This window comes from Phacochoerus africanus, chromosome 6, assembly GCF_016906955.1.
Source record: "Phacochoerus africanus isolate WHEZ1 chromosome 6, ROS_Pafr_v1, whole genome shotgun sequence".
Lineage (NCBI taxonomy): Eukaryota > Metazoa > Chordata > Mammalia > Artiodactyla > Suidae > Phacochoerus > Phacochoerus africanus.
In genome coordinates this window covers 124,932,256-124,959,724 of record NC_062549.1, presented here as the reverse complement: position 1 = coordinate 124,959,724, position 27,469 = coordinate 124,932,256, and the positions used below count along the sequence as shown (strand labels likewise).

The following is a 27,469-nucleotide window of genomic DNA, read 5'->3' as shown; positions in this document are numbered from 1 at the left end:
GGACTTGGAGAACAGACTTGTGGTTGCCAAGGAGGGAGTGGGACGGACTGGGAATCTGGGGTTAATAGATGGAGCCTATTGCCTTGGGAGTGGATAAGCAATGAGATCCTGCTGTACAGCACAGGGACCTCCATCTAGTCACTGGTGGTGACGGAGCATGATGGAGGATAATGTGAGAAAAAGAATGTATACATGTATGCGTGACTGGGTCACTCTGCTGTACAGAAGAAAATTGACACATCACTGTAAACCAACTATAATGAAAAAATTAAAAATCATGAAAAAATGCATTTAGAAGAGTAATTGGCACAAGGTCAGTATTTGTTTCCAAATACTTACGGCCTCTCCTTGGAGGAGTCTTGGTCATGTGACTTACCTTAGCCAGTGAATTGTGGCTGGAAAAGATGCTTTATTACTTCCTGGCAGAAGATTTGGAAGCCAGCATGTGGTTCACTGTATCACTTTTCCCTGTGCCTTAACCATCCACAATATTCAGATTCAGCCTGGTTCCTAGAGTAAGAATCGTGTTGAGCAACAGCCAGCTTTTGCTGGACATGAGCGCAGCACGAGCGCGACGTGTGTTATAAACCATGCGAGTCTAGGGTCCGTGTTAACAACAACGATGACTGGTATAGTTACCACCGTTGGCAGAAATTAGGAAACGGAGTGCCAGGCCATCACCTCAAACATGCTCATGAGGAAATACCCACGTAGGCAGTGGACGTAATAGACCGGGAGTGCGGACGCGAAGTCACGGCAGGAGGAGGGACCGTCAGATCCATGACCACTGGAGTTCCCCGGTGGCCAAGCAGTCAAGGATCTGGCATTGTCACTGCTGTGGCTTGGGCCGCTGCTCTGGTGAGGGTTCAAATCCTGGCTCAGGAAGATCCTCATACCAAGGGTGTGGCCTCAACCCCTGCCCCCCAAGAAGCCCCTGATCTGCGGCTACTGAGTGGCCAGTGCTGGTTCTGGGGTTCAGAGACCCGGGGCACAACCTAGCAGTTCACTACCACTGACTGCGCGCCTGCTAGGTGCCAGGCCCTTCTGGGCTCTGGTACTTGGGTAGCTCCAGGCTCATCAAAGCACAGTTTAGTGATGAAGAAGCTGCTCCGATTTTGACCACCCCCCCCAATTCTATTTTAGAGAAATTAGTAAAGCAAGTGAAAAGCTGTGGGATCTGTTGAAAATAGCTCCAGAGTGTCAAGAGCTGTGAGCTGGACCAAAGAACACAATTTCCCACAGGGCCGACTTGGGGCTGTGACGGCTCAAATCCCAGCATGGGCACAGGGAGCTGCTGCCAGGGACATCCCTCCACGGCACAGCTGGAAGGCAGACAGCCAGCAAGGGGCAGAGGTGGGCCTGGCCTTAGCCTGTGACTTGACGAAGAGCTTTCTGGGGGGAAACGCAGGACACTTTTCTTGACGAGTTTATGCTGAATGTCACGACCGATGTTATGCGGTTAGATTGTCCACCTCCCCACCTGGCAGTTTGCTTCTGGCGGGGAGGGAGGGGCCTGACCAGGGGCTTATGGTTAAGCGAGGAGGCTGCAAGGCAGAAGCTGGACTTTGAGATGCAGAAGAAAGACAAGGCAGGGTTGCGGAGAACAGGTGTCGTGTCTTCTCCTCACGGGGAGAACCAGTCTGGCTGGGGCAGGGCAGTTCCACACGTGACTGTGCCTTGGAGACAGAGGGCAACCAGCAGCACGGAGGGCAGGCGTGACAGCGGAGATCAAGAAAGCCTTCGCCTGGAGAGAAGGGGGCGTCTTGGGGAGGGGCGGGGACGAGGGGCGGTGACTGGAGGGGCTGCTCTGGGTGGAGGGCTGTGCGCAGCGGCTGCCTCTCCCCCCCCTTGCAGCAGAGGCAAGGGACAGTTAGGCACTCCCAGGTGCATCTCAACTGCCACAGCATCTCTCAGCCTTGGAGTCTCTCATGTGTACAGCATGCACTTCCTTTACAAAAAAAAAATCAGAGAAACAGCATCTTGAGAGTCAACCAGCTTCTTTCCACCTGGCCCTGCTCGCTCCCGTTCCTGGGGACGGCCTCCCAAGAAGGAAGACCCCTTGCAGTCTCTGAAAAGTGGCCAGCCCTGGGTGACAACGTGGGTGTGGACACAGTAGGAGCTACTTGGTAAAGAGTCAACTCAGGAGGATATAAAAAGGTTCTCTGGGCCTGAAATCCCACACACTGGTTTATGCTGCTTCATTTCTAGACGCCCTTGGTAAAATCTAGAGTGCACGAGAGACAGGACATCAGTGCGGATGTAAGAGCAAGTCCTCGGGTGGGATGTCACTGCAGAACACTTGGCCCAGGGACCTGGGCCCTGCCCTGGGTGGGGCTTTGGGATGGGCAGAGAGCAAGGAACGGACACAAGCTGGATGGACTCTCGGAACCCCGGTGGCGCCATTCTGTCCCTTCATATCTCCTATCCCACATGTGAGGACAGGATCGGTCTGGTTCATCTTCGCCTCCTCACCAGCGCCTGGTGGATGTTGGCTGCCAAGTGGTACCCGGCTATCAGGGAGCCCTGGAGTGAGGCTGGCTGCTTTGAGAGTCTGGGTTTTCCACTGACATTTCAGTTTCATAGATGTTGTTTATCCCATTTTAATAGTGAACAAACTGAGGTACAGTGATTTCATCAACTTTTTTTTGTCTTTTTTTTTAGGGCCACACCCATAGCACATGGAGGTTCCCAGGATAGGGGTCTAATTGGAGCTGGAGCTGCCGGCCTACGCCTACGCTAGAGCCACAGCGACTCGGGATCCGAGCCGCGTCTGTGACCTACACCACAGCTCACGGCAATGCTGGGTCCTTAACCCACTGAGTGAGGCCAGGGATCGAACCCGCAACCTCATGGTTCCTAGTCGGATTCCTTTTCGCTGTGCCACAATGAGAACTCCAATACGGCTATTTGGAAACAAAAGCTACTTCAGCCATTTGTAAGTGTACAATGTGGTGGCATTAAACATATTCAGTGTTGCCCAACTCTCACCACTATCCCTTTGCAGGGGGTTTTCATCACCCCCAACAGAAGCTGTGTCCACTGAGCAGTGACTCCTCTTGGCCCACACTCACCGTGAACGTCTGTGTTAGACGTGTTCTCTGCCCAGAAACGCCTGTAGATCTGCCCATACAGCTGCCATGCTAGGAACTTCAAATGGGTGGAGCCACACGATGTATCTGGCTCATTTCACTTGGGATTTTTCAAGGCGCATCCGTATTGCAGCCGGCATCAGCCTTTCATTCCCTCTGGTAGTTGAATAACAACACCCTCTTGCATGCAAATACCACACTTCTTTCACCCATTCACCCGCAGATGTCATTTGTTGTTGCCACCTTTTGGCTACCGTGAATACTGCTATTACTGTTGTACAAACATTTGCTTGAGTCCCCGTTTTGTTTGTTGTTGCACTTTTTATCTTAGGTTTTAGATTTCCAGAAAACTCACAAAGATAGTGCAGAGTTCCTTACATGCCCTGCCTGCTTCCTCCATTATTAACACATTGTATCACCAGAAAGTATTTGTCACAACTAAGTTGATGCTGTTACTATTACTAATAACCAAACCCCAGCTGTTCAGACCCAACCGCTTTCCCGAAGACTGTCCTCCGTTCCCGGGTCCTTCACAGGCTCCCACATTGCTCTTGGGAGAGGGGGGTGTTTTTAATTTGATTTTAAACTCAACATCCACTATAAGCATGTAGTTTGATGTTTTTACACTCGTTCATCTGCACAACAACCCGCAGAACAAGCAGGTCCTTTCCGGCTCCTGTCAGCCGCCCCACAGGCCATGATGATGCTGACCTTTCCAGCCTTTCCTAGGTTTTGGCTGCTGGTGACACTCACACCTGTGGGCTTGTGTGCATCTGGAGTCCGGCTTCTTCCTCTCTTTCTGCGCGAGATGTCGGTGCCCGGCGTGCGCGCACACGTGCGTCGGGATCTTGTCCTGGTCCGCTGCCGGGCTGGCCTCTGCTGCCCCCTCCTCTGTTTCTGTGTCTTTTGAGGAGCAGTTCTTGGTTTTGGTCAAGTCCTGCGTATCTTTTTCCAGCTAGTGCCTCACCTCCCCAAGGTCATGGTGCTTCCTGGTTTTTTTCCTTCTGCCAGATGTATTGTTGGGCCTTTCAGGGAGGGCTGGCTTAGCAATCACTAGGTTTGGGACAAGAGGAGCGAGTGCTAAGGTCACATTGGAAAAGTGAAATCAATTGTATGAGGGTCGTGGTCTTGGGGGTATTTTTCCATCGCTTCTTTGTGATTTCTTATCTCTGGATATATACCGTCTTGGTAGATTCCAGTCTTTCGTATTGGTGGTTATTCAGCAGTTAGCTGTGATTTTGCTGTTCTCGTGGGAGCAGGTGAGCTCAAGTCTTCTACTCCACTAGCTTGTCCTTCCTCTTTTTTTTTTTTTTTTTTAAACTTCCGAGGTATACGGAGGTTCCCAGACTAGGGGTCCAATCGGAGCTGTAGCCACTGACCTACACCACAGCCACAGCAATGCAGGATCCGAGCCGCGTCTGCAACCTACACCATAGCCCCGGCAACGCTGGATCCTTAACCCACTGAGCGAGGCCAGGGATCAAACCTGCATCCTCGCAGATACTAGTCAGGTTTATTGCCGCTGAGCCACAAAGGGAACTCCCTCTTCCTCTGTTTTGAATATATATCTGGAAGGAGAATTGCCAGATCATATGGCAAGTCTATGTTTAGCTTTTGTGAGCAACTGGCAAAACTCTTCCACAGCGGCTGCACCACTTACATCGCGGGCAGCAAGGACGAGGGTTGCAGTTTTCCCATTTCCTGACCAGCACTCGTCAGTGTGTGTGTGTCTGGACAGCTAGCCCAGGAGGTGTGAAGAGGCACCTCACTGCATGTAGTTCAGGTTTTACTTGTAGAAGCAGCTAATAGAAACGGTCAAACTTGTCCGTCTTCGATAGGTGTAGGTATTTTTAGCCTTGGTCCTGGGGGCCTTTTTTTGGGACCCACTTCTAAATATACACCAGAGAGTCTCAACCAGGGGTGATTTTCATTCTCGGTCCTCCCTACTTTTAGCAACTGGAGACATTCTGGGTCGTCACAAGTGAAGGAGGGGGTGCTCCTGGTCTTTAGTGGGTAGAGCTCCGGGGTGCCGATAAGCAACCCACAATGTACAGGACAGCCACCTGCAACAACTTGACCCCAAATGTCAACAGAGTCAAGGTAGGAAACCCCAGATGATCAGCATCCTGTCGTGTTTCATGCACCCTTATGAAGCGCCTGTAAATTCTGCTGGGAATAAAGCAGAGTATAAAATGAACTCCTGCTTCTGAACTACATATTGACATTGTGATAAAGATGTAGAAGGCATAACTTTCTTTTACCTCTGTATGTATATTCAAATTATATATTTAAATATGTGTATTGAATTAGTTGCTAATTTAATAACCTAAAACACAATGTGAGAAGAAAATATTGCCATTAACTATTATCAAAAAAATTAGCATGCTTCTGAAGGAAATAACAAATCTAGATATTTGGCTGAATTATTAATCTATTAAGTCGAAAAATTCCTACCAGGCTCTCTGTTTGGCACTAATCACACAGGCTGGATCAGGCGGGTATGGGCCCTATGCGGCTGGAGCACGAGCCTCACTCATGAGGATCTGCTGTTGGGCCACAGGTTTTTGGTTTTTTTTAAACATCTATTCCCTTTTAAGTTGAATAGTTTAAGAAAAGAGAACTACTTATAAAATGGAAAACTTTAATTGTTTAAAGCAAAGGCACAAGTAAAACATTTCAGGCTATCATACAATGTTACAATAAGAAATTCCAAGAGTAAAACGAAATACATTATAATGTTGCATCTCTGTAGTATATCCAATGCATTATTCTCTCAGTTCTTTGGAGTGAGAAGAAGGAATCAATAGATCAATGGACGTGATGCAAAAACTTGGATTATAAATAGCATTCACTCCATTTTTAACCAGAAACTTTAGTTTCAGTAGAATGAATTAAATTAGAAGTAATTAATTAAAAAACTTACTGTTTTGTTAATGACAGAGCAGCAGTAACTTTCAGGCTAAAGCTCGTTGCTTTAACTAAGTAAATCACTGGTTTCATGAACGGTTAGCTGTCCACATCTGGTACGCACACAATCATCAAGCGATCAAAACACAATTCATACCCTTATTTTACTTCATATCTGAAAATTATAGGGTAGGATGTAAAAGCGGAAGAAGAATGAGGACCCACACATTTCCTATCACGTCAGGAAAAAAAACACTGAAGAAGCTCTAGACCTTGTTTTCAATCAAAGGCACTATCTGGAGAGAAACAAGCCGCGTTGTCCAGAGCTGAGAAAAAGGTTTTTTCCTCCTAGAATGGCCAGCCTGTTAGGTGGGACTTGCATCTCAGTCAGTCATCAAACACGGAGTGCCCAGTATCGATCAATAAGAAAGGGTAGAAGTTGTATAAAGTTACTTCTCTTTGTTACCATGAATTTTTTTAAAAGGCTGTCGAAATATTTTCTTGATCTATGAGGTCTGTTTCATCACCTCAATACAACTTCCATCTTACTCGGACGGGCTGTAGTCTCTACTGGCAATGACACCAGGAAGCAGCTATCTCAAAGGAGGGCGTCCTCCTACTACCTCCTAGAGGCTGGGAAGATTTTAAACGCTTCGACAGAGGAGCTAAATCCAAGATCTGGAAGGAGACGATTGTTGTTTCAGGTTGTTCGTTATCCAAATTAGAGTCTCAACAGGTTAAGGCTTACTTACCACGATTCTTTTAACAACTAATTCCTAACCAGAAACAGTGCACAGGAAATTCTCTAAAAATACCTTTCAAAGTTTAGAACTGAAACATGGTTCTAGAAAGGTGTTCTGACTTTTAAAGTCAAACTCTTAAATAACACTGACTCAATGAGGCGCACCCTAAAGGTGGATGACGCATGCTTTAAAGAACAGTGCTGGGGTTCTGGAATTCTTTCCTTTCTTCCTCCCTTTCCAAAGGCACAGATATGCTTCTAGATTTATCTATGGCTTCAAAGACTTCGTAATCTAAAATACCTGGCACACTCTCCATTTGAATAGTTCTAAGCATAAGATCCACCAGGGAATTTTACGTCTCCAAACCATTAACTCAACAGCAAAACCAAATGGTTCAATTTCCTACTTGAGACAAGATGAAGAGGTAATCTACATTTTAAAGTATTTCAATTAATGTCAGGAGGAGTTCCCACTGTGGCTCAGTGGCTTAATGACCACAACATCCCTGTGGCGTTGCTGGTTCGTGCCCCAGCCTGGCACGGGGGTTAAGGATCTGCGGTTGCTGCAGCGGTGGCATAGACAGCAGATGCAGCTTGGTTTCAATCCCTGGCCCAGGAACTTCCATACCCTTGGGTGTGCCTTGAAAAAGGAAAAAAAATAAAATAAAAAGTTAAGGTCAGCAAACTCTTTCCTTAAAGGGACAGACAGTTGTAGTTTAAGCTACACCACTTGCTATCATAGTCCAAAGCAGCTACGGCAACACCGCCAATGAGTAAGCACAGGTAGCTTCCAATAAAACTTTATCAACACTGAAATTTCAAAGTCATAAGATTTTCATGTGACACAAAATGTCATTCTTTTGATTTTTTTCCTCAATGAATTACAAATGTAAAAACCACCCTTAGCTTGTGAATCATACACAAAGTGGTTGTTGGCTGGACCAGGCTTATGGGCTCATTCTGATTTCTGGAGGTGAAGGGTCAAGCGTAATGACGTGGTTCTGAACCCTCTCCTTTCTCTCGGGCATCGACAGCCATAGGGTGACAGCAGTGGGTGCCAAGAGAAGCCCAGAGGCCCCAGTCAGTTGTAGGAGCAGTATCTATACTTACAAGCTGCATAACACTTATGAGTGTTGATACTCACATGTCTATAAATACACAGCTACACAATATCTTCAAGAAACATTTAAATCACATTTATTTTGATTTGCTATTCCACTATCAGAAAAGCAGGGAAGTGAGAAATTCATTAGCTGAGCCTTTTTCAAATGTTCTGTTGATCTGGATTAAAATCTTGGCTCTGCTATATACGAACTTGTGACCACAGGTAAATTACCCAACCACTAGAATTTAGCCTGGGATGATGGACAGGGTAGGCATGTTTTCAATCTTGTTTCTCAAGCAAAAAGCTACCAAGGCCTTGCTGGGAAAGCCTTGCCTACAATGTACTATAAGGCTTAACTCCTGGTCTTATTTATTTTATTTTTTGCTTTTCAGGGCTGCACCTGTGGCATATGGAAGTCCCAGATAGGGGTCAAATCGGAGCTGTACCTGCCAGCCTACGCCATAGCCACAGCAACGCCAGATCCTTAACCCACTGAGCGAGGCCAGGGATCAAACCCACATCCTCATGGGTACGAATCAGGTTTAATCTGCTAAGCAACAACAGGAACGCCAACTCCTGGTTTTAGACAGAAAACTACTGTCTCTTCTACTCCATTTTGTCATGTAGTCTTTTCTGCATGCAACACATTGTACAGAATTGTACCTTTGTATTTACTGACTTCCACCTTGCTCTTATTCTTGAAGGTTATTTATTTCTTTCCATAGGCTGCTGATGAAAACGAGAATAGAAAGCATCCAGTCAACACATTTTTGCAGTCTTTCCATAGTGTAAGTATAGTTTGGCTAGTTCCTCCAATTTATCAACAATAGGCATTCAGTTTTCTAGGGAAAAAAAAAGTCTAGATGATAAGGAACTGGTAGGAAAGGATTCTTATGGCTTTGCTTTATCTATAGATTAGTAACTAGAGAATCTGAAGAGAAAGTTCATAGATTATTTGCACATACAACTGCTGTGTATCATGGACCTCAGTCCTTGGCTTAAATTATATTAAGTAGACTATTAGCACTAAGTAATGTGTGCTATAACCTCTCTAATCATGAGAAATTTATTAGCTACATACACATGAAGTAAAAGATTTCACCAATAGTGTTTTTGAACAAGCATGAGTTACGAATCTGCTCGTGTTGAATGCTAAGCAAAATACTAAAGTTATTAAAAATATTAGTGTTTGTTTTTATTTTCCTTTTTCTTCGACTCTATTATTTACAGAAGTCCTGTTAGAATGCTGAAGGCAGTCATTTTGCAAATGTACATTCTCCATATAAAATGTTCCATGTGGGGTGACTGATGCAGATTTATAAATATGTACAAAAAACCCGAGATATTTGTAGTTCACTTACTACTCTGACTGGTAGGCCACACCTATAAGCATCATATGCACATAAAAATTTTGAAATTAAGATAAAACTTAAAATTCTCAAAACAGATAACCATTAATTTGTTTATGAAATTATATGAAAAAAAGGCTTTGTGTTTGGGAATTTTCAATGGGCCACTCATAAAGTGGTAATTTTAATTGGGAAAAAAAAATATTCCACAAACACACAAAAAACACCCCAAGATAAACCAGATATAGGTCTTGGTCAATTGTGTGTAGACAGCTGCCCTGAAAACAAACTGATAAACATAAATATACAATTTGTTCACGGAGCATAAAATATTGCACAAGAACAGTTTTGTCTCAAGAAAATAACAATTTCCCATAGTTCTGAACTTCAAAATGGTTTCCACATATAGATATAATTGCATTTCTAAGCAAGAAACATTAATATTCGGTAATACTGTTAGAACCTTATTTTTCCCATTCACCATATTCTAGTCTACTTTATGGCAATGGTAAGTCAGTGGTGAAGATTTGGCAAAGATAAAAAGGCAGATAAGATTGTAAAATATATATATATATATATATACACACACACACACACACACACACACATACATACACATATGAAACAGATATGTTCCAAAAACCCTTAGTCATGTGATAACTGATCCCTTAAAAAACTCCACAGTCCAGGTCACAGTGATGGTCAGACAGTGGTTGAGTACGACTCTCTTTTCGGCGGCCGCTCCTTCTGAGCCGCTTGGCTGCTCCCTCTGGTCTTCAGAGCACAGTCTTCGGCTTCGCTTTCACTGCCATCGGCCACGGCGGGGTCCAAAGACATCAGGCCAGATTTTCTGTGCAAAGGAAAACCCACGCCACTTTCCTGTAAGGAATTATCTATGAACTCTTCATCAGAGGAGTGGAATGATTCGTCATCTCCCATTAAATGGTTGATGATGTGGATTCCGTCAAAAGGGGGTTGGCTGGAGAAGCCCCTCTGGCCTTTTAGGCACCTGAGCTGTCAAAACAAAATCCAAGTTGATATACTCAATTGGCGGAAATATACACACTCCAAGAAAACAAACATTCCACGTTTAAGGAAGACGGTACCTTGACCTTCTCCCAGTTAGAGATATAATATGAACTACCAATGTCTCAGTAACTCCCATGTGTTATACAGTGGGCACATAACTTGTTATTTTAACTGAATCATCACAACAGTCCTATGCGGTTGATTTTATTACCTTCATTTTAAAGATGAAGAAACAAACTAAGGTAGTATGGCTTGCTGAGGACACACAGCCAAGAGCAAAGTTTGGATTCGAACCAAACCTTTGTTATACTAGAGGTAACATTATGAAGCCCCGTACCTATCACTTCATTTCAACACCAACCCCCTCCTGGGCCGTCTCTCTGTCCCTGGATGACCCCGAGGTAATCCCAGCCCTCCTAGCAGTGCACGTGCAGACATTTCGGCCTCTGTCTTGGCTGACGTGGGCTTCGGTCAGGAGCCTGAACCATCACACGCGCTGTCTTGGCGCGTCTCCGTCATTTTGTGAATGACGAGACTGGTCTACGAATCGTTGCATCTGCCAGAGTCTCCACGGGTGCTGCCATCCTGAGGACTATCACAGCACTGCCACTCAGTGAGGGCAGGAGCGCTCCTTCCACTCTCGGCGGGTCCTTCTGTGTAGGGACGCGCCAGCAGGGGGTAACGCGTCTGCCTTCTCCCCCGTTTTTCCCAGGCAGGGGTGACTTCTCTCCCCAGGGCAGGGGACAGGGGACAGCAACGGCACCCACGGCCGGCTCCTTTCCCTCTCTTTCCATCTTTGGGAATCAGGCTCTGATTCTCTATCCCTGGAGTTTTACAGGGCCAGACTCTGGTGGGAAGGGCTGTGGGAATCAAACGCTACCTATTTTTGGGTGGGCAAGTCTGAAAATTGTAGAGTTCAGTATTGAAAAACCCACTGTTGTCACACATCAAAATCACACTCCCCCAAACTAGTTTTATCAGGATCAAGGGTGATTTCTTTTCATCATCTGCCACTTCTTTGCCAAAGTTCTCTCGAGTTCCCAAACCCACTACCATGGAAACTACCACGTCCACTACCATGTAACTTAGATATCAGTCCCCTTCTCAAGAGTTTATGTTTAAATATAAAATTTAGGAGTTCCTGGTGGCTGAGCAGGTTAGGGATCCAGCCTTGTCACTGCTGCAATATAGGTTCGATCCCCTGCCTGAACTTCAGCATGCCAGGGGTGTGGTCAAAAAACTATAGATATATGTAGTTTAATTCTGATATTAACACTAGTTTAATTTCTCTCACACACTATAAATTTCCTCCTACAATAAAGCAGAAGAGTTAAAATACCCGAAACAATAAAAACAATTAATTACCCAAGTCTGCCTTGACTATCAAGAATTTGCTAAATTACACCCCGTATCTCTTTCCCTTAGCATTACCAGCAACGGGCAATTTTGTTTCTCAGGGGCAAATTCCTGATCATTAGCAATCTTTCAAATCTTGAGATAAAGGCAATGTGAAATATTCAGGAAATGTTACATACACTTTCAAAACTAACGGTTCTGAGAGCAAAGACATTACAGCTTTGCCATAACACCTCCTAGCTTTCCCGACAGAATTCCAGGAAGAAGTGCAGAAATGCTAGTCCTTTCCCATTGGTAGGGGACAATGGGAAACAAGAGGGCTGCTGGGACTCAAGACAATGACGTCTGCCACAGGTGAACCTTCAACCCCAAGGAGATCCCTGCGCCTGAGGCTTAGAGCCCACCATCGCGAGGCGCAGTGTCATTTAAGTAACACCTTCCTCCCTGGCAGAGCAGACGGTGTATCAGGGTGGCGTTGAATCTTCAGGGAAGGGTACAGAGCCCTGCAGAGACCTCCCCTGCGTTACTACAACGGCCACCTTCTGATGCAACATCCTATCACCACATTGCAACACAGGATTCACAGCTCCAAGGGTACAATGAAGTCAGTTAATCTCTTCCTTTCTCTTTTCCCCAGACCCTTTTGAAGAAATAATACAGAACACGTGTCTTCCTTCTTCCTGGCTATAAAGGAGGAGGATGGCAGAGGAGCCACAACTTCCCAATTGTTTGGAAAGCTGTAGCTTCCCTTTGCTCTAACAGCATTTACGGACATTAAAACACTGTAGCCTCATATCAGATGTAATAATTGACCTCAAATATTATATGAAACGAACTACAGGTTGAAAGGTCATCTCTTCAAGGTCAAAGGAGATGCAATTCACGCTTGTTTATTTGAGAACTGCTAATACAGAACAGCAAAGGCTGTAGACAATTTTTTTTTTGATGAATAGACGAAATATGTGAAGGTTGGGACTGCGTGGTAAGACTGACGCCGCCGCTGGGGACCCCTGAGATCTAGGCGTGCGCATGCAGTTCTGATAGGGACGAGGCCTGTGCAGGCTCTGACTGCGGACATCTGGGCAAGGAATTCCAGGGCACTTGGCGCCCAGTGCGGTCTTAAGGGATTAGACTTTGGGTGCGGATGTCCTCTGGGACTCATCCTGTGAAGAGGAGTCTGGCTGGGAGAAGACCAGAGCCAGGCCCTCTAAAGGGCACAGTCTCGACTGCCTGCCTCTAAGAGCTGTATTGCTTGCCCTTAGTACTAGGTTGCTTCTTAGGAACTAGTTTTATTTAAACAACAACAAAAAGCAGACAAGGAACCTTTTCCATGCCCCCCTCCCCCCAAAAAAACCTTTCAGGGACATTATTAGTGGCAAAGCAGAGTAGCACATATCAAAATACGGCCCACTGATCACCAGCATCAGGATAAGCAAGAATGCCCATTAAAACGCAGAGTCACTTCCCAGGTTTAAGGAACCAAAGTGTGGAGAGTGAAACCCCAGAATCGACGTTTCTTATAAGCATCTCAGATTTTGACATACTCAGCTGAGAGTCACTGTGGAAGATTCTCTGTTCACACTGAACAGGGTTCACTCTGAAAGGGGCTGATTTACCTGCAATGGAACCATCAATTATTCAGGACAAAGGTGCTTCGGAACTATGCACGTGCACCTGCGTCTCTGAGGAACATGCAGACGGACTCCGCCTTCACAGCACAAGCAGGCTGTTCTGGGCCACTTCTACTCTCTGGTGGTTGAAGCAAGGAGCAGGCGAACTCAATGCCTTTTCCTGAAACTTTCTCCTGGTGTAAGGATAGGGTCTAGGAATGTGTGTGTTCAAAAAAGGTGGGCAATTCGGCTGTAAATCCTAAGGTGAGGACCACTCTCTAGGTAATGTTTTTGTCTTTTTGGGTCAATCACGGGATCAAGAATCAGATAGAAACTACAGACTCTTGTCTTGACAAGTACACATACATACTTAACTGGGCCCTTTTGAGGCCCGCAGTTCTTCTAATTTTAGGTGAAAGACTCCAGGAATATCTTCATGATACTAACAGCAATGACAAGACTTTAATTGTGAAATGTCAGTAATACACTCATACCACGGAAGAGAAAACAAAAAGCATTACTTGTCCAGGTGACATCGGACATAGGTTTTAAGTCACTGAATGTACCCTGAAGGACTTCTGAGATTCATCAAGGAAACTGAGGCACCGGGCCTTTCTGAGATTGTACGTAAGGGGAAACCTCCCTAGGGAATCTTTCAATTCCCCAAAGAAGGGTCTCAGCTAGACCATCCTGCAATGACTGTCACAGTCAATGGATCCTTCCCAAGCATTCAGAACTTCCTGCCAGAGTTTTAAAATTCTTCAGACTCAAAGTCTGAGCAGAGTCAAATATTACCCAACATTTGCAGAAAGCACCTAAGAGAAACCAGAAAAAAGGCAACTAGAAGATAACAGACTATCTGGGGAGAAGAAAATTTAGAAAAAAAAAAATCATCGACTCTTTCTGAAGACACCGCAGCCAGGCAAAGAAAAAACAAAAAGTGATATTCTAAATAGGGATCTTAGGCATAAATTTCTCTGACCTGAAAGACAGAGCTCTGAGCTTGAAAAAGCCTGTTACGTGTCCAGGACAATGCATAAAAAAGCAAACCTATTCCACGGAACATGACAATGGAATTTCAGGACACTGGGGACAAAGAAAAGACAAAATATCCAGCTCAAAACAAAAACATGTTTTACAGAAAAGATTAAGAATCAGAATGGTATCAAACAATACAGCAGTACCTTCAAAATTCTGAGAAAAACATTTCTAACCTTTTTTCTCCCCCTGATTTTTAGGGCCACACCCAAGGCGTATGGAGATTCTCAGGTTAGGGGTCAAATAGGAGCTGCGGCTGCTGGCCTACACCACAGCCACAGCAACGCAGGATCTGACCCACATCTTCAGCGTACACCACAGCTCAAGGCAACACCAGATCCTTAACCCACTGAGCAAGGTCAGGGATCAAACCTGCGTCCTCATGGATCCTAGTCAGGTTTGTAACCTGCTGTACCATAAGAACTCACTCCAACCTAAAAAATTATACTTAAAAATTTTCTATGTCCATATAAACTATCAATTACATGTGAGGTTAAAATATGAGTTAAAAGCTTTAAGAACTTAGAAAAAAAAAAAAGCTACTTTGTGAAAATCACAAGAAATAGAACCAGATAAATACTTTTTATAGTTTATCTCCCATCTCCCCTTGCCTTCCGAAAGATAGGCGATATACTCCACGAAAATGAAGTACACTAAAAACTTTCTTTTTTCGCGTAGGAAAAAGGAAGCCCAATACCAAAGTAAGGCAAAGAGAATTCTTAGGACGACATAAAAAGCTCTCAAGATGGTAGCTGTGCAGGAGGCCTCCAGGCAGCCAGACCTCTCTGAAGTAGATGAACAGGCCATAGGAAAGAGTTCTTCAAGAAGGTGAAAGTAATAGTACACCTAAATTGTTTGAACAGAAGAGATTAATATATATTGGAGGACAGTGACACCTAAGAGGACACAACAAGAAAATGAAAAAACTGTCTCAATCATTTGAACAAGTGCATGCAGGTAAAATAATCATAAGATACTGATTCTATACAACTGAAAGCTATTTGGCAATACAAAAGAATCGAGTACTGATATAAGCCAAATATAAAACACAAGATATTGCATGATTCCTTCTATATTAAAAGTCTAGGATAGACACGCCTACAGAGACAGAAAGTAATTAACGTCTGCCTAGGACTCAGGGCGAGGGGAGGAGAAAGAGAACGGCTGAAAATGGACACGAGTTTCTTTTGTGGGATGATGGAGATGTTCCAAAATTAGATTGTAGCTATGGTCACACAACTCTGTAAATATACTAAAAGACATATTTAAAATGAAGACCTTTATGATATGAAAATTATAGCTCAATAAATCTTTAAAATATATCCATTTATGATAAAAATCCCCAGAAAGTAGGCATAGAGGGAACATAACAAAGGCTATATATGACAAACACAGAGCTAACACAGTTCCCAACAGGGAAAAGCGGAGTGCATTTCCACCAAGATCAGGAACAAGACAAGGAGGTCCATTCTCATGATTTTTATTCAACATAGTTTTGGAAGTCTTAGCCACAGCAATCAGAGAAGAAGAAGAAATAGAAATAATCAAATTGGAAAAGAAGAAGTAAAACTACCACTGTTTGCAGATGACATGATACCACACATAGAAAATCCCAAAGATGCTACGAGAAAACTACGAGCGCTCATTGACGACTCTGTAAAGCTGCAGGATACCCAACTGATCACAGGAGTCTCCTGCATTCCTACACACTAACAATGAAAGATTAGAAAAAGAAGTTAAATCATTTACTGTCACATAAAAGAGAATAAAATACCTAGGAATAAACCTACCTAAAGAGACAAAAGACCTGTAATCTGAAAACTGTAAGACAGTGACGGAAGAAATGGAAGATGACTCACACAGATGGAAAGACTCATTATGCTCTCGGACTGCAAGACTCAGTGCTGTGAAAATGACCACACTACCCAAGGCCATCTACAGATTCCGTGCAATCTGTTAAATCACCAGTGGCATTTTCCACAGAACTACAACAAAAAATTTTAAATTTGTGTGGAAACACAAAAGACTCTGAATAGCCAAAACAATCTTGAGAAAGAAAAATGGAGTGGAGGAATCAGGCTCCCTGACTTTAGACTATACCACACGGCAATCAAAACAGTATGGTATTGGCACAAAAACAGAAATACAGATCAGTGGAACAGGAAAGAAAGCCTAGAAATAAACCCATGCGCCTATGGCTAACTAGTCTACCATAAAGAGGGCAAGAACATACAATGGAGAAAAGGCAGCCTCTTCAATAAGTGGTACTGGGAAAATGGACAGCTACACACAAAGGAACAGAATTAGAACATTCTCAAACACCATACGCAGAGATCAACTCAAAATGGATTAGAGATGTAAACAGAAGGCTGGATACTATAAAACTCTTAGAGGAGAACGGAGGTAGAACTCTCTTTGACATAAATCACAGTAATATCTTTTTGGATCCACCTCTCAGAGTAATGAAAATAAAAACAAAAATAAACAAATGGGACCTAATTAACTTAAAAGCTTTTGCATAGCAAAAAAAAAAAAAAAAAGACACTCCACAGAATGAGAGAAAATCTCTGCAAATGAAGCCACCAACAAGGGATTAATCTCCAAAGTATACAAACATCTCATATAGCTTTATATTTTTAAAAAACCAATCAAAAGATGGGCAGAAGAACTAAACAGACACTTCTCCAAAGACAGATAGCCAAAAGCACATGAAAAGATGCTCAATATCATGAATTATTATTAGAGAATGACAATCAAAACTACAATGTGGTGTCTAGTTTTATCATGTACGTATTACTACCTAAGTAACATATCAATTAAGGCAATTTAGAAAATAAAGCAATTCCTCAATCTACAATCTTGAGATAATGCCATTCAAATTTTGTTATATCTTATGTATGACTAAGTCATTTTGCTGCACAGCAGAAATTCGTGCAGCACTGTAAATCAACTATACTTTAATTAAAAAAAATTTTTTTTTCTTTTCTAGGGCCACACCCACGGCATATGGAGGTTCCCAGGCTAGGGGTCTAATCAGAGCTGTAGCCACCAGCCTACACCAGAGCCACAGCAACACGGGATCTGAGCCACGTCTGTGACCTACGCCACAGCTCACGGCAACGCTGAATCCTTAACCCACTGAGCAAGGCCAGGGGTCGAACCCACAACCTCATGGTTCCTAATTGGATTCGTTAACCACTGCGCCAAGACAGGAACTCCTCAAGATGATTTATGTAACCTTATGTGCTTTCCAAAAATAGACTGGCCACTATACATGTTGTTTTATAACCTGGTTTTTCGCTTAACGACACATCACACACACCTCTCAATGTCATAATCTTTTAATGGCTATTTAGGAATCTATCGTGAACTGCTTAACTGATCCTCCTGCTGGGAAATTGAGGCCTCCACTGCTTCACTGTATAAATAGTACTGTCGTGAACACCTTTGAAGGCAATAGCTCTGCAGAGTTGTCTGAACATTTAAGACACGGAGCTAGAGATGCAGAATGCGGTGCAGCTGCAACATTCTTAAGGACCTTGACTTCTAGGTTTAAGCCTCCCTCCAGAAAGGCGATGACTTTACATCCTCAAACACTGCCTGAAAAGTTTGGTTTTCTCTACAACCTCGCACCATTTTTTTTTTTTCCTTTCAGTTTTTGCCAACTGGATAAATAAAAAGATTAGAACTCTTCAATACAGATATTTATTAAAATACAGACAATAATTTAGTGAGCTCCTATGCTGTCGAGACCTAGCTACAACAACCATCAAATTAGGGCCATTTTCTTTTTATTTTTCTTTCAGTCTTGCCCACGGTGTGTGGAAGTTCCTGGGCCAGGGATTGAACCCATGCCACAGCAGCAACTCAAGCCACTGCAGTAATAAAGCCAGATCCTTGATGCTTCACAAGAGGACTCCCAGGGCCACTTTCATTTCAATATAACATCCTGCACCTTTGACCTTGGACTATTTGGAAACAAATAAAAAAGCACTTTTAAATAACTTTGGGGAGTTCCTATCGTGGCTCAGTGGTTAATGAATCTGACTAGGAACCATGAGGTTGCAGGTTTGATCCCTGGCCTCGCTCAGTGGGTTAAGGATCCGGCGTTGCCGTGAGCTGTGGTATAGGCCAGCAGCTACAGCTCCGATTAGACCCCTAGCCTGGGAACCTCCATATGCTGTGGGTGTGGCCCTAGAAAAGACAAAAAAATAAATAACTTTGGCCTGTTGAACTAGATCTTTTTAGAAAAATATAATACATAACCTAGTACTGTTTTTCAAATTATTTTATCTTTAAACATGAGTAAAAACAGGCTTATTGTTTATTTTCCCTTCTAACAAATACCTTCTGTTTGCTGCAACATTTAAGAGTAACTCATTTTAAGTATTAATTAGGTTTGCCATTTTCCAAAGAACCTTAGCTCAAAAAGAGCCACACTACCTGGGAGATGATTTCACTGGCTCTTCGACTCAGTGGCTCTGGAGTCTGCACTTCTGTGAGAATGTTGGTGATAGTAAGAGCACCCTCTGACCTCCTACTTCTCTAGATCAGTAATTAAGAATAAATTATTATACATAACACCTTGGATTATTACTTTAAAAACATAATTTTTATATTTTTATATGGGCCCTACTCTCAAACATCTGGAATCTGATTTTTATTTATTTTTTGGGCCACACCCATGGCATATGGACGTTCCTGGGCTAGGGATCAAATCTGAGCCCCAGTGGCAACTTAGGCCACAGCTGCAGCAAAGCCAGATTTAATCCACCATACCAGGCTGGGGATCGAACCCGTGCTGCCACAGAGACAATGCCAGATTCTTAACCTGCTGTGCCACAGCAGGAACTCTAAAACGTCTCTATTTTAAACAAGTGCACATGTTGATTCTGAAGAGGGTGATCCCTGGATCACATTTGAGAAACACTGCTCTAAATAGATTAATTTTAGGGATTTATTAGAATATGATCATGTTGAGAAAATCAGTAAGGGGAAAGAAGTTTGGACTTAAGGACTTCTTATCAATTTACCACTGCCATCGTCACACTGACCCACAGTCGTATTTTAAAAATACAATGGCCTAAATGTGGACACACAACCAACTAGGGAAAAAAACCAAATCAAAATGGAAAGAACCATGAGGCTAGTAAATATTTTAAGATATGACCTATTCTTTGAGGTTTACAGACACCTTCACCATGTAGTTTCAAGTCTGGGTTGCATGGGGTGAGCGTTTCAGGGATTCATCACTGAGGAATGCCACCCAATTTTAGACACCTAACTTCTCAGTCCACATCCAAGTTAGACAACCTGTGTGTGCACAGGACAGAGTCAGAGCGCCTCGGGTGAAGCCAAAAACCAAACACCAAAAAAACAAACAAACAAACAAAAAAAACAAAACCCCAAAAACCCAAAAAACAGAATCAGAGCTTTCTTATCTCTTCCTATCAAACGTCAACCTTCAAGGTCAAATTTTATTCTGAGGATCAGCTTCATACCAGGTGACAGAACATCCTTTTTTTTTTTTGGCAAGCAAGCAGAGTCTTTATTACAGGACTGCCGGAAGGGGGTGAGGCGAGCCCCCGACAGAACACATCTTTTAAGGGATAACATGCCTACCCTCAGCAGTGTGGTTCTAGCTTACAAGCCTTGATAGAGAAACTACTTCTCAACACGGTCGTGTGGGAGCAGGACTGAGTGACGTGCCTGTTGGGAGGGTTAGGTGTGGTGTGAGGAGGCATCCTGTCACGGTAAGATATGAGTCAATTCAGAATTGGTGATGACATTGCTACACTGATTAAATGCCTCTAATATGCCTTGATGTTTCTTGTTTAGATTAGTAATTTATTTATTTATTTTACATTTAAAAAATTTTTGCTTTTTAGGGCTGCACCCGCAGCATATGGAGGTTCCCAGGCTAGGGGTCGATTCGGAGCTGTAGCTGCTGGCCTACACCACAGCCATAGCAATGTGTGCAACCTCCACCACAGCTCACGGCAATGCTGGATCCTCAACCCATTGAGTGGGGCCAGGGATCGAACCCGCATCCTCATGGTTGTTAGTAGGGTTCATTACTGCTGAGCCATGACGGGAACTCCTAGTAATTTATTTATTTTTAAAATTTTTGGCCGTGGCTTCAGCCTGAGGAAGTTCTTGGGTCAGGGACTGAACCTAAGCCACAGCAGCGACAATGCCAGATCCTTAATCTGCTGGGCCACCAGGAAACTCCTAGATTAATAACTTTAGGCTGATTTTTGCAACATGAGAGAAAAGGAATGTGCATCATATACCCAGTCATGTGAGTATGGCTGGGTCATTTTGCTGTATAGGAGGAACTGGCACGACACTGTAAATCAACTATACTTTAATAAAAAATAAAAATTTATCAAGCAAACAAGTTCCCTGGTGGTCTAGCAGTTAAGGATTTGGCATGGTCACTAATGTGGCTCACGTTGGATCCCTGGCCCAGGAACTTCTGCATGCCAACGGCAGGGGCAAAAAACAAAATTACATTTGGGATTTCATATTTTAAGAATAAACAGAGAAAAAAAGAATGACTAGGTGCCACTACCAATAACTTAAAACACATTTCCCATGACTAGCTCATCAGGCACTGGTACTCTTACCATCCGTCTACTGCCTTTCGGACCTGAACCATCTCACCAGAACAGAAGAGCTTTACGGTAGCTACGCTCCAGCTTTGGACGGGTGCTGAAGGCCACCTCCAGGGAAAGTCAGGAGCTTTAAAGCACACACGCAAATGAAATATCCCTTTCTTAAGAGTGGAGCCCTTTCCGGATCGTTGGAGTAGGGTCCCGGCTTCTCTCCAGATGACTCAATCTGTGCCAATTATTCCTTCTGCTTAGGAAGTACCATGTGGTGTCACACATTTGAAAGGCCCCACTAAAGAGGTGAAGCCTGTATTCCAAGTACAGAGGCCAGAGAGAGGTCTGATAACATTTAGCTGTGAAGCAGTTTAATGTTAGGCTGCTAGGAGTGCTGGGGTTGGGGAGTGACATGGAAGAATCTTATGGGTATATTTCTAGGTCAAAGAGGTCAGTCGGAAAAGGCTAGATATTGTATGATTCCCACTACATGCTATTTGGAAAAGGCAAAACGATGGAGACAGGAAGTAGGGCGGTGCTTTCCAGAGGCTCAGAGGGAGAGAAGAAAGGATGACAAGAGACAGGTCAGCAGGTGCAGCTGTGCTGTCGGAGGCCGTAGCGGAGACACAAGCCGTACATCTGCAAGAACCCCCAGAGCGCACAACACGAAGAGCGCATCCTAATGGAAACACAGATTTTAGCACAAGATATTAATAACAAGGGACAATCAGGGAAGGAGTTGAGGGGGCTTATCGCTGTACTTTCTGCTCAACTGCTCTGTAAACCTAAGACTGTTGCCCCCAAAAAAGACTATCAGTTAAAAAAGTCAGATGTTCTGTGGTAGTTTTCTATGCCCGCAATGCTGTAAGGTCAAAACTGCTTGAGAAAAATTAGAGAGTACGTTTGTTTCAAGGTAATGTTTAGATAAAACATAGTTAAACCCTCAGATTTTAAGTGTACAGGTTGATACATTTTTACTTACGGATATTCCCATGTGACTACCACCCAGATCAAGATACGGAATGTTTCCAGCAGCCCCGGAGGCTCCCTTGGGTCCCTCCCTCTCCGAGTGATCACCTTACGTTCCTCAAAGGCAGCCACTACTCTGACCTCAACCACCCTGGAGTGGCGCTGCCTGTTCTCAGACTTAATATAAAGAAACATGGTGTGTACTCATTTATGTCTGGATCCTGATACTCAACATTGTGTTTGTGAGGTTCTTCCACATTGGCAGGTGTAGTTCACACTTTTTCAGTGCCACGTACTATTCCACTATGTGAATACATTGTAACTTAATTATCCTACTGTTAACGGCCATTTGGGTTGTCTCCAGCCCACTGCATATAAGGCTGCCAGGCACATTCTGAAACATGTTTTCCGGTGAATGTAAGCACTCATTTCTCTGGTGTATATACCCAGGAGTGTATTTGCTGGGTCACTGTGTTAAGCTCTGGTAAACTCCCAAACCACTTCCCAAAGTGCTGTAACATTAACTCAATTTTCGCGAAAGAACTTCTGCCTTACCTTCTGCTAGGTTGGTTGTCAAAGCACATTAGCGGTCCCTTAACTGGTCGTACTGATTAAATTTCATCCCAAGTTCTAATTAGAAAACGACATTGAATTTTTGGCTGTCTAATCACATCAGTGAAGACATGGAAATGGTAACTCTTGTAGCTTTGGTGGAAAAAGTGCAAACTGGTAAAAGCACTTTGGAAAATGGCTTGGCAGCATTTACCAAGGTTGAACATCTACACACCCTACACCTAAAATAACCTAGATAACAGTTTGCTTGGAACAAACTATTTTCATTCTCGAAAGAGCCCTGGTTCGAACAATAAATAGTAACAGTCACCCAGCAATTCTATTCTTAAGTAGATAAACAACAGAAATAAGTATACTATACCAAAAACACTTATAACAGTTTATAGTTTGTGATTTTATTCATAAAAACCCCAAAAAGAAATGAGTAGAATGAATAAATTATGGTATATTCATATATTAGATACTAAATAGTACCAGAAAAGAATGAACACATTACTGCTACATGGAACAACATGGATAAGTCTCACTGCATTGAGCAAAAGAAGACAAAATAATTCATTCTGTATGATTTCCTTAAAGGTAAAAACTAGGCAGTAAATGACAGGAGTGACAAGGGGACTTCTGAAATGCTGGTAAGGTTCTAGTTCTTGACCTAGGCGGAAGATTAAATGGGCATGTTCATTTTTGTGATAATTCATCAAGCTGAACACTTAGGATTTAAGGATTTTTCTGTATCTATCTTTTACTTCAATTAAAATGTCTACTCTTAAATAAAAGTCTGAGAAATAGTATCGATGGAAGAGTGCTAGAGAGACACAAAATTGCTATTCATTCTTCTGCTAGTATTTCTAAATTTTACCTTTGGCTCCAACCAGATGATCATTAAGTTATATACTTAGACTCCACTACTTTAATCCATCATAAAATTGCTCTGATTTAGCCTAACACTTTCTGGTTCAGTGTATTTTCCTGTCCCATATATGAATCCATAAAAGAAATGTATTTCAAAGTTAAGAAACAGAAAAAGAGTAACTGGTCTGGCTTTGTCTTACTCGACAACATGAACCTTCAATAGGCTGTGCTCCCTGCTTTGTGCTGGTACCTAATACGCAGCCTACTTTGATACCAAATGCATTTTTGTGTGCTAGTCATAATTCTGATTTTACCAGATTCTGCCTTAGGTCTAATTATTTTAACTATTAGACCGAACCATACGATACTGCCGTTTTTGTAAGGGAAAGTCAAGTATCAGCACTTTCATTTGGCTTAACCAACATAATATTTGGTTACTTTTATATGTACGCATGCAATCTGCCTCAAAATCTTCAGGGAACAAGGAAGAGCACAGATCTAAAAACAAACATTTCTCACCATCCATATTAGGTTTCTTGGTTTCAATTATTTGTTTAGTTGTATCCCCAAAAGAGGTGATCAATAAAACCTCTCAAATATGCTTCCGAATTGATCTGTAGCTTGACCTTGTAATGATAAAGAAGTTACAGTCACCAGAAAAAAACCCCAAATAATTCAGCCACAATAGAACAAAAATACTAAAACTGCTTCCTTTATTTTTCAAAGTATTTCTTTTTTGTTTTCCAATGGTGTTTTGATACTGATAGTTTAAAAATATGAGCTTTTTTACAAACCATTTTTATAACTTTTACACCATGTAAAATAAATCAACAGGCATAAATATTGTCACTAATACTTTAATATTGTAGTGATTCACACACACTCAACACATACACACACTTATACGTATATTTGAGTTTATTTTTTATAGATTTTTTTTTCCAAATTATATGGTTTAACACTGGAATTAAATATTTATTTATTTATTTATTTGTCTTTTTAGAGCTGCACCTGTGGCATATGGAGGTTCCCAGGCTAGGGGTCTAATCGGAGCTGTAGCCACGGTCTCTACCACAGCCACAGCAACACCAGATCCGAGCCGCGTCTGTGACCTACACCACAGCTCACGGCAATGTCGGATCCTTCACCCACTGAGCAAGGCCAGGGATGGAACCCGCATCCTCATGGTTCCTGATCGGGTTTGTTTCTGCTGCACCACAACGGGAACTCTGATTTCTCAATCATTCTGTATCCTAGAACTTTAGTATTCTGACTTGACTGGAGTAGACACATAAGAAATGGTAATGAACTGCACTGAGAAGATGGCAGGATTCTCGTAAAGCCTCTCGGGTACGGGTTATCTGCACCCTCCTTCTCCAAGGGAACATTAACAAGCAGACAGATGGAAGGGCTACTATACGCCACCCAAGTGATGTGCCGTTTCTTACCTGATGCGGACTGCTTCATCATGTTATGCATTAAGAGACAGAGCAAAAAAAAAAAAAAAAAATGAAAAAACATGCAGAATTCATTGAAATAATACTTAAGACATTCTGATATACTCATTACAACTTAATAAGTTAACAAAATCTTAACCGCTTCACTATCATCAGAGAGATCAGACCTGAGGGTTTCTCTGCATCTAGTAAGCAATGCCACCCCAAGAAAGTATTTAGTAATTAGAAAAGGCAAATGGTAAGCTAAGTAAGCTACTCTACAACTTATAAACAATACAGCACGCAATGCAGTATAGTTAATAAAAAACAGGAAACTGTCATGTTCATAGTCTGATGAACGTAGGTTTTGACAGGAAACAGCAGCGTTTCTAACTGCATAACAGTAAAAATTCAATCACGAAAGAAGAGTATTAAAAATGACTACAGTTATTTCACATAAAAATTACATTAAAAGTTTAGAGCAGGGAGACCTTACAGGGGTGACTATTCTAAAGCCCCAAAGGACTTCATAATCATTAAGGATACAAGAAATATTTTTCTAATTTCTCCTTAGTCTACTTCATTAGCCAAACAACTAAAGATTAAGACATAATTTTCTTTTGTAAAACAGAGAATGTGATAGCTATAGAGATATCCAGCTTTATTTTTATTTTTTGCTTTTTAGGGCTGCATGTGCAGCATATGGAAGTTCCCAGACTAGGGGTCAAACTGGAGCTGGAGCTGCTGGCCAATAGCACAGCCACAGCAACTCAGGATTTGAGCCATGTCTGTGACCTACACCAAGCTCACGAAAACGCCGGATCCTTAACCCACTGAGCGAGGCCAGGGATCGAACCCACATTCTCATGGATACTAGTCAGGTTCGTTAATGCTGAGCCACAGTGGGAACTCCCGAGATATGCAGCTTTTAAGTAAAGCTTCCTAATAAATAACGAGGAAACCTGGGCTAAGAGACCTTGATCATTTGGGTCAGTGACCATGTGGCCAGAAGACACAACACATTCTCTGTGTGTCTGCTTTCTTTCTGCACATTATAGAATAGTATTAACTTGAAAAAACTTAGGGCTGATTTTACAGTTGATTCTAAAAAGAAACATAGGTTATTCTTCCTCCATTTCAACATGTACAGAATTAATAATGAACTCTTGTATTTACATGATGCTTGACAGTTAAAAGTGCTTCCATGCATATTATTTCAAGTTACAAAATTGTCCCCGTGTATATGCTTGGAGGTTGAATTGTGCAGGCAACTACCGCTTTCTGAGATTCAAAAGAGTAAGAAGAAGGACTGCATTGAGTATTTTGAAAGACAATCAATCCACAACAAAGTGGAAAAAAGTCATCCACACACCAAAAAAACCCCTAACCAAATGAACTTTGATCACTACTAGACAGGGTTTAAACCATTGAAGTGAGTCATGTGATAACAAGTGAACGGCAAAACAGTTGCAGTAAGTTTCCAAGACTGAGTCATATCAGATTAGAAAAGCTCCTATTTGTACACTTGGGTTTGTAGAATCAATCTTTGTAAAACACAGACTATGGCTTTTAGAGCTAAATGTAACATTTCTGTAAGTAATGTATAACATGTAGAAATCTGCATAACTATACATTATACCTTATAACAGCAGATGGACATAAAGTCCAATGACCTAGATTTATATTTCTAAGTTACAGAGGCTTACTCTTTTTCTCCCCAAATTTTAATCAGTAATTTTGTTGGATTCCTTACAAAATAATTTTAATAGTTTTCAAAATGTAAAATAAATGTAAATGGGAAATGTAAATGTAAAATAAATGTAAATTTATTCTCAATTTTCAACCTCTTTAAAAACTGAATTGAACACATGACGAAGATTAAAACTAGCAATCAGCACACAAACCAAAAGATTTCCAGTGAATCAGAACCAGAAACCAATAAAAGTGATCAATTGGAGGTCATGACTTTTTGATCACTGCATTACCCAGACAAGAGCCAAAATTTAGACCTATAGTAATTAAAAATCAGATTAAGTTTAAAAATTCAATAATGTAAAACAGACAATGCTGAAAATGTTTTTGTCTTTAATTCATGTAAGTCATTTAAAAAACAGATAAAACACTTAAATTTTTTAAAAAACAAATTGTATGTTAAATGTATAAAATGCAATAGTTAAAACTCACATTGCCAGAAGTAAAGAAAATATGTACCCACTTCAATAAGTGAAAAAGGAAGAAAGTAAGGTTTGGAATTGAAGAAATATAAATTGTGCGTTTGATACCAGAGAAGGAGATGGGGGCAGAAATAAAAATCATTAACAAAGAACTCGGATTCTACTCATTTTTTCTTCCATAAATGCACAAAGTATCTTAAACACAGGCACAACAAGGAGGTAGTCGGGTGCACCCAGAGCCTTACATACAAATGCATTCATCACAGTTTGAGTCAGAGGACAAAAACTGGAAGCAATACTGATGTTTACTATGAGATGGTTAAAGGAGGCACATCTAGACAAGGGCTGCTATACAGTTATAAAAACCACTGTTTTAAAGACTCTTTAATGACATGGGAAAATGTTCTATATTGTATCTTAAGTGAAAAAAAAATCAGGATACAAAACCAAATGTTCATCATGATGCCACTTAACCAAAAGGAGTGTCTGTCTTTTGATCTAAGATAAACACTAAAATATTCACGGTTTAAAAAAAAAAACAAAACACCTCTTAGTCTTTCTATAGAGCATACTTAGATTTATCCAATATACTGGGGCAAACAAAATGAAACCGCCATTGCTCTTTTCCTGGC

General features: G+C 42.1%; 1 protein-coding gene across 7 annotated transcripts in view; it reads right to left on the bottom strand.

Annotated features, from left to right (window-relative positions):
* Positions 1–5,716: 5,716 nt before the first annotated feature.
* The window catches only part of EVI5 (ecotropic viral integration site 5), a 206,609-nt gene continuing 184,856 nt past the window's right edge, over positions 5,717–27,469 (bottom strand). For 6 of the 7 annotated variants that reach the window (XM_047785305.1, XM_047785300.1, XM_047785302.1 and 3 more), the window contains one exon: positions 5,717–10,206. In XM_047785305.1, coding sequence (XP_047641261.1) covers positions 9,895–10,206 — 312 coding nt within the window. In that variant the 3' untranslated portion in view covers positions 5,717–9,894. Of the gene's footprint in view, positions 10,207–24,388; positions 24,686–27,469 lie in introns of those variants that run through there. The other variant, XM_047785301.1, reaches the window with a different exon arrangement.